The 13,601-nt window shown below is 26.4% G+C and overlaps 2 protein-coding genes across 2 annotated transcripts; one reads left to right on the forward strand and one right to left on the reverse strand.

Annotated features, from left to right (window-relative positions):
- Window positions 1-896: 896 nt before the first annotated feature.
- On the reverse strand, window positions 897-6,595 carry LOC129963863 (uncharacterized). The gene is made up of 3 exons (XM_056078440.1): window positions 6,255-6,595; window positions 3,627-3,784; window positions 897-1,138 (listed from the first exon to the last, which is right to left on the reverse strand). Exons 1-3 carry the CDS (start codon window positions 6,471-6,473, stop codon window positions 1,024-1,026), a joined length of 492 nt encoding a protein of 163 aa, XP_055934415.1. The 5' UTR covers window positions 6,474-6,595; the 3' UTR covers window positions 897-1,023.
- A 236-nt stretch (window positions 6,596-6,831) lies between these two features.
- LOC129963318 (proteasome subunit beta type-5-like) lies at window positions 6,832-11,644 on the forward strand. The gene is made up of 7 exons (XM_056077618.1): window positions 6,832-7,015; window positions 7,757-7,907; window positions 8,332-8,443; window positions 9,489-9,588; window positions 9,676-9,705; window positions 10,306-10,510; window positions 11,473-11,644. The coding sequence occupies exons 1-7, from the start codon at window positions 6,869-6,871 to the stop codon at window positions 11,562-11,564; spliced, it is 837 nt and encodes a 278-aa protein (XP_055933593.1). The 5' UTR covers window positions 6,832-6,868; the 3' UTR covers window positions 11,565-11,644.
- The last annotated feature ends 1,957 nt before the right edge of the window (window positions 11,645-13,601 follow it).

Below are 13,601 nucleotides of genomic sequence, written 5' to 3' on the forward strand. Positions count from 1 at the left end.
TAATTAAATGGGTCTTTATTATCATAGCAGACAAGTTAAAATTACTAGAAAACAAATAAAGTAAAATGAGTTTTGTAGTTTAATAACAATATAATAATCATAAAGCAAAATGATAGTGAACTCAACAAGGAATAAGTAATAAATAAAGTACATGCAACTAATTCAAATTTGCTTTCATTAGCATTGGAAGTTACTAGCCTTATCACATGAAGAATGCCCCCCTACAATTAAAATAATTCCACAATCAGAAAAATAACAGAAAATTATTTCATAATTAACCAGTATTTAACAAAGTGGCTATAAAACTATCTTTGCATTGTTGATTTTGAAGTTCTGTGGAATTTGAAAAAATTTTCATTAAACATAATTAAAATCACAAAATATGGTAAAATTGTACATTTATATGTAAACAATTTGGCACAATTTATCCTACAAAAGGATGTTGTGCCAGAATAATAGATATATCATCATTCATTATCATAAATATACTAAAAACTCAATGTGCTTATTCCAGTATCATTTTCATTATCTTCATTGATTGACAAAAAGTATTAAAGGGATAAATAAATTCTAACCCAATTGTTCAGGGCAATATGAGTCAAAGACCTGAACCAATCATTGTATTTGTTATGACTGGAAAAATTTTGATGAAAGTTAGCACAAAGAATCTCTAGGGTTTCTATAGAGTGACTGAATGTACTGTAGAGGTAAATAAATGCTAACTCAATCCCTTGCCATAGAATGAGGCAAAATCATTTAAATATATGCAACAAATGAAACCACATACATATTCTATATCTTTTTCTAGATTTTTTTTTGTTGTATATCCCTGCATTGAATTTGTAATTGACAAAATTTTTAGCCATTTGTAATATTAGAAAATCAAAAACTAGACAAAAAATAAAAGACATTTATTGAAAATTGTTCATAACAAAACATGAAAAATCTACACCACTACAGTAACAACTTAAAACCAAGCTGCCAGTGAAAAACCTTAAAATGCAAAATCAAAGCAAAACCAAATTATCTTAGCTTTGCAGCACAGAGTGAATTTTCAATTTCTTTTAGTTCTTTCAGCTCACGATTCAGCTGTTGAACATCTTTTTGGAATCTTCCAGTTGGACTCTTGAATGAGCACCTGAATTTCAAAAAAATATTGAAGATATCAAAATAAAAATACCAATAAATATAAATAAATGTATATATCTAATTCATTTATGCGCCAACAATGACAAAAGAACTGATGGACATTTTTTTTTTTTCAAACTATTAAAATAATTTGTTGTTCATAGAATTTTTTTAACTTTTACAATAAAAACCATTCTTATTAATTAAAGAAAATCTATAAAATACATGAAGATAAATACTTCTTGTATAAAGACTTGAATATTCAATATCCTTAAAATGAAATGACATTTTTATTTGAGAATCATAATTTTTATAATGCAACAGATAAAATTGATAAGATACCAGTGGTTTAGAAAATTAAAGTATGCAGACTGACAATAAGAATGTTGGTGTGCAACCAGTTGACAGAGAATTTGTGCTTGATAGTTCTTCACATTCTGACATTGATATTGCTGGATCACAAACAGTTATTTAATTCCTGAACCTACAAATTTATTAAATATCATAATTAGTTGAAATTTGGAACATTTACTGTTATTTTAGCTCCTTTAATAATGTAAAGGACATTTGAGATATTGAAGCATTTAAATTTATTTTTTAATTTTAAATTACTTAATTCAGGGGTGTTTGTGGGACCCCAAAAAATCCCTTGAAACTTTTACGGACTTACTACCGACATTTTGGAGTTTCGAGAAGGGGGGGGGGAGAAATGAAAAATTACAATTATGAAGTATTGAATGACCTAATTATAAAAGTTCAATGAATTACTTTTTTTGCAAAATTAAGACCTTTGAACCCAGGTCACGTGATCGCACATCTGGTCCAACGAAGTCTCTCCCTTTTTTTTCTGCCGCGCCTACTTGCCGAAAAGAATCCAGAAGAGAATGTCCGAGAACCGAAGGAATGAGTCATAACTCGCAATAAGGAAAGAACAAAAAAGAAGTTTTTTCCCCCTTTTCACGCATTATCACTACCTTTGGAGAAAGAAAGGAAAAGTTTTCACCACACACACTGACCTTGCGTTTTCTGCTTTCAAAGCAAACAAAATTACCCAGATCAAAATAAATAATTCATTATTATTATTCCTACTTCCTTTTGAACGACGATCCCCGGAATTTCCGGGTATCGAAGTTCAAAATCCCCGGAATTCCAGGGTTTCCCCGGAGCACAAACACCCCTGCTTAATTACAGATTGAAAACTAAAAATTAAATAATTCAATGAGCATTTTAGACTTACTATTGTATGTGAAGGGTTACTAAAAAAGAATAAGTAATTACATTGAGTATTAAATGGAAATCTATTCTAAAATCGAAAAAATTTTAATGAAAAATAATAGAATACTGAGTTAAACTGTTAAAAGAATATTACAGCTACCTAAATTATCAGTTATGTTTTAGTTTAAGACATATTCTTTTACAAAATCAAACATCTCTTTTAAGTTACACTACTTAAAAAGTTTTTTCAATATCCTTAGAATCCTCCAGTTGATCACATGACATTTTCATATTTACTTTTGCAACTATTTATCACTAAACAACTTCATTGAAGATTTTTAAAAATTCACACAGTACAGATTTTAATCAGAAAATTAGTAGATTAACTTTGAGATTAATTGAAGTGGAATAAAATTCAAATAAAGTCAAAATAGTTTGAGCAATATTAATTGCAAAGAATCTGATTGAGTAGTAATATTCTCCAGAAAACAAAATTTAAACACAAATAAAAATTACAAAATATTGGAATACATGAAATACATCTTCCTTATATTTCATATATATATATGAATGCATATATGTGTGTTTATAAAGATAATGATTCCTAAGGATAAACAAAGGATCAAATTTTAATGACTGCATTTCCATTTTGAAAATTCTATAATCATGAATTAATGTAATAATTAATGTGAATATTTAAAGCTTGTTCAACCATATTTTCTAAATTAATTTAATCCTTGATATATGTATAACTAGGAAATAATGGAGCTGCAGGAGAGAAATGATGCATTTATCAATAAAATAAGATTTTGATCAAGCAATTTCTTGGCTTTCTATTTTTTATTAGCATTATTATTTAAGATTATTCACTCAAAAAATAAAAATTATTATTAATGTTTCATATCATCTAATGTATACCTTAAATACTGGCCTTCATAATGCAATATTTTTTTTTATTTAACAATTGATTTTTATGAAGTAATTTTTAGAAATTAATGTTAGTTTTAAACAAGAGCAATTCAAAAGCATTATAATCCAACTGAAACACTTACTGGAACTCCTGATAAAGAGATAACTACTTTATCAGATAGACAGATTGTTTTATTTCATAACAGAGCAGTACAACATACAAAATAGTGATTATCCAAGAGCAAGGAATAAACATAAAAGAAAAATAACTGACCCTATGAATGTAAATAATGAGTCAGATTATCCATTCTTTGGTGACAGTTTACGTAGTAAATTGCTCTAACAAAAGGATTAAGAATGAAGAATGCATATACCTTCTGGGTGAAATCCTTTTGCGATCAGGTGTGGGTGGACTTGGAGTCACAAAATTGAATGGTGTGTAAAGCTTCACTGGAGTGGCAATTTCTTCCAAGCCTTCATATTGTTGCCTCTTTGAGAAGCTGCGAGTTCTTTTCAGAGGTCCTTTTAATTTCTATAGAGAAGAAAAAATTATAATGTTTTTTTAAGGGAAAAATATTTAAAAAGGAATGTAAAATAATATAAATAAAGTTCAGAAAAGAAACAAGATTTTATTTTGCATGTGTTTCAAAAAAAATTATCAACAAATACAATAATAAAAACAATGAACTCTTTTTTTAACTATTATATATTTATTTATCAATTTTTCTTTTCTAAATAATGACAGTTTTATCAGATTTCATTCGCAGATGATATTAGGAGTGGGAGGAAAATATACTTTTAGAAGTCTTTAATAGAAAGTCAACTTGATTAGTTTAATAGGAAAAAAAAATAAAACACTTTGCCAAAAGCACTTAATATTTTAAGTGCTTTTAAAACACTTTAATAAATAAAATATTCTATAGATTTTTTGTTTGTTTTTTTAAATATTTTCTCGAAAATTACAAATTTTGGTTTCATTATTTAGGTACACTGCTTACAAATTTATAGCATATTTAACAAGATAAAAATAAATCAATAAATGTCAAAAATTATCAATCCTTGCATATTATTAATAGAAGAGAATTATTAAAAGTAGAAAAACAACCAAGCAACTTATAAAATATCTTATAATTTAATTCTAACAATAGTGACAAACACTAACTATTTATAAATCTCATAAGTGCGAGAATGTTGATAAAATCCCTTAGAAACTTAAAAGCATATGAAACCTAGACTTTAAAACTTTTTATTATATTGTAATAAATATTCTGTTGATCACAAAAATTCAAATTAAAAAACGGCATTTATCATGGAAAAAAAAATTTTTTTAAACACAATTTTTATCTCATTCACTATCTTATATTTCTCTCTCTTCCTAATCATGCTTCCTTACAGTGAAATCTCTATACATAATGGTTATAAACATTAAAATTAAAACAATACTAAAATTGAATGAAAACAAATAATGACCCCAACAGAAAAAAAAAATGCAATGAAGAATAGGAAGTTAAAACACAAATGCTGTAAGAAAACAATAGTATTAATTTCGAATTAGCCAATGTAGTAAAAAAATAATGAATCAGTATAACTATAAAAATTTCAGAACTCAGTTCATTAATTTTTGCAACAATCCTGCACAAAAAATGTAAATAAACTATGATGCTTGTGATAATCATTTCTAATTTTGATTTCATCAAAATAAGTTATGGGACCATAAGTTTTATATGAACACCAATAAATCAGTCGTTTGAACATATATATACATAAAAATGCTAATTTGCACCACACAGAATTTGCTTTTATTATTTACTATTAAATGACAACAGTCAAATGAAAACAAATTATCAAATTATTTCAAATTAATTATGTTCATTAATTAATTTTATATTTGTACTTAAATAAGCACTTTGGTAAGCTAATTGATGAGATAACAAGATATCATTAGAAGCTAGCTAGTTGATCACTAACAAAACAGATTGCAAATAACGTATAGACTGTCGAATGATATCTGTTTGTCAAACATTAAAATCTTTATTAATAAACTAAACTCAGTGGCATGACAGCCCATGTGTGCCAAGACCTAAAGTGCCAATGTCTGCTTTCTTGACAGAGAACCCTTCCTGGGGTGCAAGGCATATGTCCCAGTTAAGTGGTCAGCCTAATGGGGAAACCCCAGTGTTCAGTTCCCAACCATGCTTGGTCTTCATTTTATCAACCCTCTGAAGGGATGAAAAGCTGAGTCAACCTTGCCCAGCCCGAGAATCGAACTGCGGACATGTGCATTGAGATGCCACCGGGCTACAAATCTTTGTTAATGAAGTTTATAAAATTTCAAAGCTCAAGTGCAAAGTGAAATTCCAACTAAAAAAAGTATTTTAATAACTTACATGCATGAGACATTTTCTTTTTATCCCTGAAAATTTAAACATATATTTATTTTAATATCTGATTTGTAATATAATTTATACAATGCGTACATGAGGGGTATAGTGATTTTTCATAACTTCTAATTAAATTACCGTGATAGGCAAATAGTTGCCAAATGTCTGATTACTTGATACTCAAAAGAATTTTTGATTGACTCATCCGATAAAGATATAGATCGAAGATGTGGGGACATTTTAAAATTTACCCAATGTTACAAATTCTGCTGAACGTTTCTTTTATGGATTAGGAAACAAAATATTATAACTAGGAGATCTGAATATTTACAAATATATAAGCTATAAAAGTTCTGTAGCATGCATTCAAAACAATATGACTAACAACATCAAGTATTTTTGAAGTTTTTATACCCACAAAAAAATCAAAAGCATTTATTACCATAAAATAATTAGAACAAAAAAATATCTTTATCATAAATTATCAAAATTTCATATCGTTACCGAATATTTAAATAATGTTATTAAAATACTATTAAAATATTTTAAATGAGAATAAATGATTGACAGCACCCAATCTTTAAAAATTTTGAGTTATTACTTTGACAGAAATATTTTTACCTCGGATATATCTCCAAATGATGATTTGACATTAGTAATCGTTTTACAAGCCGTCACTCTGACCTCATTTATAATATTTTCCACTTTTTTTGATGTTGTGGAATGTCTCTTTGCAACAGCAAAGGTGTTGTTTTCTTTCCCTAATGAAAAACTTCTGAAACTTTTCCTTCTAGGAGTACGCCGTAAGTTCGGACTGCGTGACGATTGCTTATTCATCATAAAAAGGAATGAATTTTTTTAGTTTCAGGTTTAAAATTAATTTGTAATATATATCCCTAGCCAGCGGCGTTTTAAAAATATTATTAAACTGAAATTCAACTTTTAAATAAACCGCACCCACATCTGCCGGAAACAGAAAAGTTTAAGTTATTGATTCAATGGCAAATTTTTATCCTGCATTTTCAGTCAAATTCTAATGATTTAAATTTAAATATTTTTATTTTTATGATTAATTTATTTTTTATACTATGATTTTCTAAAGTAATTATTGTGTTATTTTTCAGTTACTTTTCATAAGATTTTTGTCAGCACGGTTAAACTTGCAACTTATGGTGCCGGTTATTTCAGATCTGGCAGCAATTTCCCCATTCCATTATTTTTCTATTGTCATCGTCATGGCGTTAGAAGCTCTTTGCGGTGTTTCTACTAATTTTGGATTTGGTCAAAAATCCGAAAATGAAAACGATATTTTGAATTTCATATCCAAAAACTCAGCTAATTTGTCCTGCCATACTCAATTAGCTTTGCCTCCTGTCCGTGCAGTAAGTTTCGATTTTTAAATACTGCTGAGTGTAATCAAAACACTTGCAGTGTCTTGATTTACTTTTGTAAAAGCTTTTTATTAATTTTAAAGAGGAAATTGAATTCTAATTAAATATCATTGCTCCACTTCATTTGAATTTAAATTTCGCAAGTATTTATAATGCAATGGTAGTGCCATAAATGTCGATATTTATAACTTAAAGAAAACAAATGAAAAAATTTTTTATACAATGCTTTAATTTTCAAGGCATTTAAAAGTTCAATTGTATACAATTTGGAAAAGCAGATATTCAGATTTTAATTTGATATTGATATTCTGTTACTTCAGTATTTCATCTTGTTGTTGTTGAAAATATTTAAATCGAATATCAGTTATATACAGTCACACTAAAGTTTTTAATTGATTTTATTGGATTGAATAGCTTATTAATTATTATAAGTAAATTTCCGTAATGATTTGAATTTGATAGAAATTTTAGTTGTCTTTGGATGATCAATTATGTAGTTATTAAATATTTCAAATTTTTTCTCAACAGAAGCAACGAAGTTATGTTTATGTTAAAATATAAATATGTGTCACTTTCCCTACTCTTGCAGCTGTATTTAAATCCATCTTTAAAAGAGGAAACTTTTAATATTATTGCAATTACTGTTTTACAGCAATGATAGCATATATGGGTATTAATTTTGTATTACCTGTTGTAATTTTATTATGTTATGCATATTTTCATTTTTTATAGCCCTCTGAAGCATTTAAAATCTTTGATAAAGATGAACATGGAAAGCGTATCAAAATTGAATTTAGGAAGGGTACAACTACTCTTGCCTTCAAATACAAAGGAGGAGTTATTGTTGCTGTTGATTCAAGAGCAACTGGAGGATCATTTATAAGTATGTGCTCAGTTATTTCCATATTTTTATATTCAAAATTTGGCCAATATAGAATTTTTCCTGTTTTAGATTTATAAATTAATGACTGAAATAATTTTTACAAACTTACAATAGAGATCATTCAAATTTTTGTTATATAACTTTTTCCATTAATGGGCTAGTTGTCCTACTACATGTCAAATATAGAAATATGGTTATTTTTGTAAAGTGTTTCATTAGAAAAAAAAATTAACTGCATTTTTAGTACATGATTGCATTACTAGTAATCTGTTGTGCAGTTAATGATAATTTATTGAATGTCATTCCAAAATTATTTGTGCAATAATGAAATTTAAATCTATAAAATGGAAGTTGACTTTCTTAGAATTAGCATTATCTTAATCCTTTTTCTGCTATTTTTTACAAGTGTGATTTCTTCCTACAGACTCAAATGAAGTGGAAAAGATAATAGCAATTAATGATTATCTTTTGGGAACTATGGCTGGTGGTGCAGCTGATTGTGTGTACTGGGAACGCATTCTTTCTGAAAGATGCAGGTAATAAAAATATATGATTCTTTATATATGGAAAACTATTTTAAATTTATTTTGTTGGTTATTTACTACTTTATAATTGATATTATTTTCTTGTTATCATGTGATCCTTTTGTGATAACATTATTTAAAATAATAAGAAAAGGAAAGCTGACATAAAATTATTCTTATATATTATTTAAATTAGTATTCCTATATAAATTGTGTGATATGAAAATGTAAATCTTTACAAAAAAATGGAATAGTTGATGTCATAAATCCATAAACATTTTCAAGATAAAATAATGCCTAAAATAGTATACTGCTATAATGCACTCAATTAGAAGCTCAAAAATTATATTTGTTTGATTGACTTTTACAAAGTAGTAAACCATGATTAAGGCAACTTGAAGTGAAGTTATCTGATGAGTATCTATTTAAAAAAAGTACAGATAATTATTTTTATATGAACTTCTTAAATTTTGTCAATTGTAACTTTCTAAAGTGCATTCATTGTTTTTTATACCAGAAAGTAATATAAATATGCAATTTTAGATCGGAAAGTTGTAAAGTTAGTCTGTGTTTAAATTTGTTAGAGTATCTTTATTTTGGAATTATATTTTAATATTTATTTGTAACTATATACATTGTAAATTATAGTTGCTTTTCCAAGTTACATGTGAATGATTTATTTGAGTAGGTGTGGGTTAAGTTATGTAACATGTGTTTGAATCTTATCCGATTATTAATTATTACGAAATTTATTTTTGATAATTAAAAAAGTACAATCTTATATTAATCTTGATCTTAACATTTTGAAAGATTTTTAGTTCTTATTGATATATTTACAGTTACGATGGGAGGTTCAAATGAGCTCTTGCAATCCATATATAATTATTTTGTCTCCAAGATGTACCTTATGCAAATTATAAGTGTAATAACTTTTCACTAATGGTATTCAAGATTGTTATAGAATGTCATCTTACAATAAAATTCCATTTATTTAATAGTTTTTACTATAAATAAAATTTTTGATTTGATCCGATTATCTAATGGTATGTATTTATAGAATTTATGAGCTAAGGAACCGAGAGCGTATATCTGTTGCAGCAGCTTCAAAACTTCTGGCAAATATCATGTTTAATTATAAAGGAATGGGATTGTCTCTGGTAAGAATTACCTCAAAATTTTTTTAATTTAAATTTCAATATTTCAAAAACATTTTTCATCATTTATAATCTTTGTTTTAATTTTAGGGAGTCATGATTTCTGGATGGGACAAAAGAGTAAGTATTTTTGATATTTTAAAGTGTAGCATAGATGTTCTCAAATTTAAGAATATTATATGTAATATCTATATTGCATTGATAAATTTTTTTCCTTTGCAATTTTTTCCTCAAATTAAAATTAGTGAAATAAAATAAGATTATTGTTAATGTTTTTTTATCTATAAAAAGGTGGAAAATTTTTCTGTAGTACTATTTTTTTTTTTTTTTTTTACATTCTCTATTCTTTTTAATAATTATTGGGAGGGGGAACAGTGATATGAAGTTTATTTTTTCTTATTAATGAATTTAATGATCATCCAATAAAGGAATTGGAATGAATTATTTTTTGAAGCTGTGTGGTCAAAAAGCACTATTTTTAATTTTATGTATCCTATTTTGTTTTAATATTACTGAACTATTCCTCAGCCTATATCAGGACATAATATAAATTATTAAACGTTTTTATTATTTTTATCATTTAGCAGCATTCACAAGTTTTATATTGTAAATTACCATTTATTTTTTATTGTAAATTTTTTACCAATTACTACTAAATGTTGTTATTTCTCTATTAATAAACATATTTCTGCAAGAATAAAATCTTATTAATATTAACAGGGTCCTGGTCTGTATTATGTAGACAGTGAGGGTAATCGTTTCCCTGGTGATGTGTTTGCTGTTGGGTCTGGTGCAACATATGCATATGGTGTTTTGGATGGTGGATACAAATACGATCTAGAAGATGAAGATGCATATGAGCTTGGACGTAGAGCAATTTATCATGCTACACATCGTGATGCTTACAGTGGTGGCCTCATAAGAGGTATGTAATTTACTTACCTTTTTGCATTGTTTAAAGAGAAGTAATTTATTATATTTATTGCTCTGTTAATTCTTAGCTTTATGTAAATGAATAATTTTAACTTTCTTTGTTTTAGTTTATTAACTAATAATTTTATTTAGATTTATTCTTATGAATATTCTTGATATTCTTCTACAGCCTATATTAGGATGTCTATGCAGTTGATTGTTAAAATTTTTAAAAGTTTATTATTGCTGATGGCCCAAGAATAAATTTGAATTATCAGAATAATTAAGATTCCAAGACAATGAATAGAGAGTTTTATGAAGGAAGTTAAACTAAAATGTGAATTTTTTTATCAAAATGCCATGCAAAATGTTTTTCTAAAATTAAAAGCAGTATAAATCACTTGTAAAAAAATAGTATATAATAACCAAGTTTTTTGAAAATAATTAGATTTTATTGATTTAAATTTCATTTATTTGAAAAAAACTCATAATTTTTAGCAAATATTATAGTTAGTGAAAGTTTCTACTGAAAATATGTAGTATAAATGTCATAATGAATATATTTTTTAATGTATTATTAAACTGTATTGTTGCAACTTTGTGATCTGATTAACTTCAAAATTTACAGCAGCTTTCAGACAGTAGAAATGTATAAAAATGATATTATAAAACAAAATTCTAGACTTAATATGCTGTATATGATTGCACAAATTCATTTTTAAGAAACATGAAATGACATTTTATATATTCTGGTATACATTTTTTATGCTCTCATTTTATAAGTGGAATTTCCATTCTTCTTTAAACTAATTCCATTTTCCTCATAAAGACATCCTTGTGGGTGATTATGCATCAGCTTTCTTTTAAGCAACCAAATTTGGTACTAATTGATTAACAACTTCTAAAAAATTAGTTTTTGAAAACTTATATAATTGAAAGTAGTCTTCAATTTGAAATTCTTTTTTCATTTCTTAGTTTGCCATGTGCGAGAAACAGGATGGAAACTAATCAGTGTAGAAGATTGCACAAAGTTGCACTATAAGTATCAAGATGAAAAAATGGTGTAAATTGAACTGTTTTACTTTATGTTGAATTATAACCTTGTATTTTTTTTTAATACTTAATAAAATTGTCCTGTGCTTTGTTAGTTGTATTTTCAATATATACTTCAAATTTTATAAATTAAGCTTTCATTTTTATGTTATACGATAAAATTATTCTAAAATTTGAATTATTTAAAATATTTTCTCTTCTATACAATTTTTACAAATTTCTGATTATGTGCAATTTAATGTACTGCCATTTGAATCAATTTTATTGATGATTAGTCTTGTCTCACACACATATTTAATATCAGAGTGGAATGCTTAAAAGCACTTTTATTATTGCACAGTTTTGAAACATCACAAAAATGCATTGTGGTTTTCAGAGTAAACTGTTATTGTGTTGTAAAGGCATCTAAAACTTACATAAATTATGAAGGACTTATACGAGTCCTTTTAATCTAAAGGAGTTCATTCCTAATAAATTATTAACATTTTTTTGGTAGTGTGTTGTATACAGTTATACATCTGGGAATAAGCTATTATTTTTAACGTTCAGTGCTGCAAATTATATTAAAGCCTATGTATTCATATTTTGCAGAAATAAATTAATCATTTTTTTCCCCCATACATCAGATTTTTAATGTAAAAATTAATTTTGGAAAAGTGTGACATTTGAATATTTTGCTAAAACTGTTAGATTCAAATTATAAATTAGATCGTTCAAAATTACATTGATAGTTGCTTTTCATATTAATATACTATAGTGCAAATAATTGGAGAGAAAGTTTGATTACCTTTATTAAAAATAGGATTTCTGCTGAATAAATAAACCAGAAATATCAATATTTATCTCAAAAACATTCATTAAAATTTATGTACATTACCAATTACTTATGAATTGTACCTATAGTATAATTTGATTTCTTTACTTGAATTGAATGATATATATATGTCCTACCAAAATGAATATCTAGATTAATTCATTTTCAAAAATTTTCATTGAGTTTGAATTGTATATCAGCAAAGTAGCTACCATACTCTGTAATACAACAATAGCATAGGATTATAACACAAGTTGAATATTTTTGCTATAATGTAAATCAGGGAAAGTAGAATCTAATAAATGTTCTACATATTTTTTTTAATAACCAAAGCAAATTTTTAGATTATAATACTTGTGAAATATATCATCATTTATAGTATAGTGAAAGACAACTTTTAAATGTGTCAGAAGAATGACTAAATTTTCATATACCTGAAAAAAATTACTAAAGCTTGCATCACTCACTATTAATCTATATTCTGCTTACAAAAAAGAAAAAATCCTGATACCTTGGCTCAATCAAATTTGCAATATGTGAAGGGTACTATACTTGTCTTGCTAATGAATTATAAAAAGAAACAAATTCTGCTTCAATGTATAGCAATGTTTTATATTTGCATTTTTTATGGAAAAATCTATAAATTTAATTTATTTTAGAAGAATTAAAATACCAGTAAATAAAATAAATTGTAAAAGTATATATATATATATGTAATGATATTTTAAAATCTAATTTAATTAATTTCCTACTTTCAGTTTAATTTAGTCCGTATCAACTTCATTTTAAAATATTCTCTAATTTCCTGATGCCATTCGACTTTTTCTGCTTAATTAATTCAACACGAGTTCTAAATTTGCTGAATCGAGTTATAAAAGCCAACAAGTTCCCACACTCCGATTGAAGGGATAAAATATTGCTTACTTAAACAAATTCATCTAAAAGATCCTTATGATTCCCTTACCTGTGATTGGCACGTGTTGGAAATCCCTATTAAAATCTCTCGGTATATATTCACAGGCATAAAATTTTCATTAGCTTTTCCTCATTTCATTCTGTGTTGTGCTCGTTGTACAAAAAATCATGCTTCCTGGGATGGAAATAAAATATAGCAAAAAATTCTTTTGTGTCTTTCTAACTTCAGCCACGATTTTGCTTCAAAAATAATGTTCACATACATATATATATAATTTCAACAACTGTAATTAAGGATCTTTGGATCCAGTATGTCATCTAA

The sequence above is a fragment of the Argiope bruennichi genome, chromosome 3 (genome assembly GCF_947563725.1).
Source record: "Argiope bruennichi chromosome 3, qqArgBrue1.1, whole genome shotgun sequence".
NCBI classification, from domain to species: Eukaryota; Metazoa; Arthropoda; class Arachnida; order Araneae; family Araneidae; genus Argiope; species Argiope bruennichi.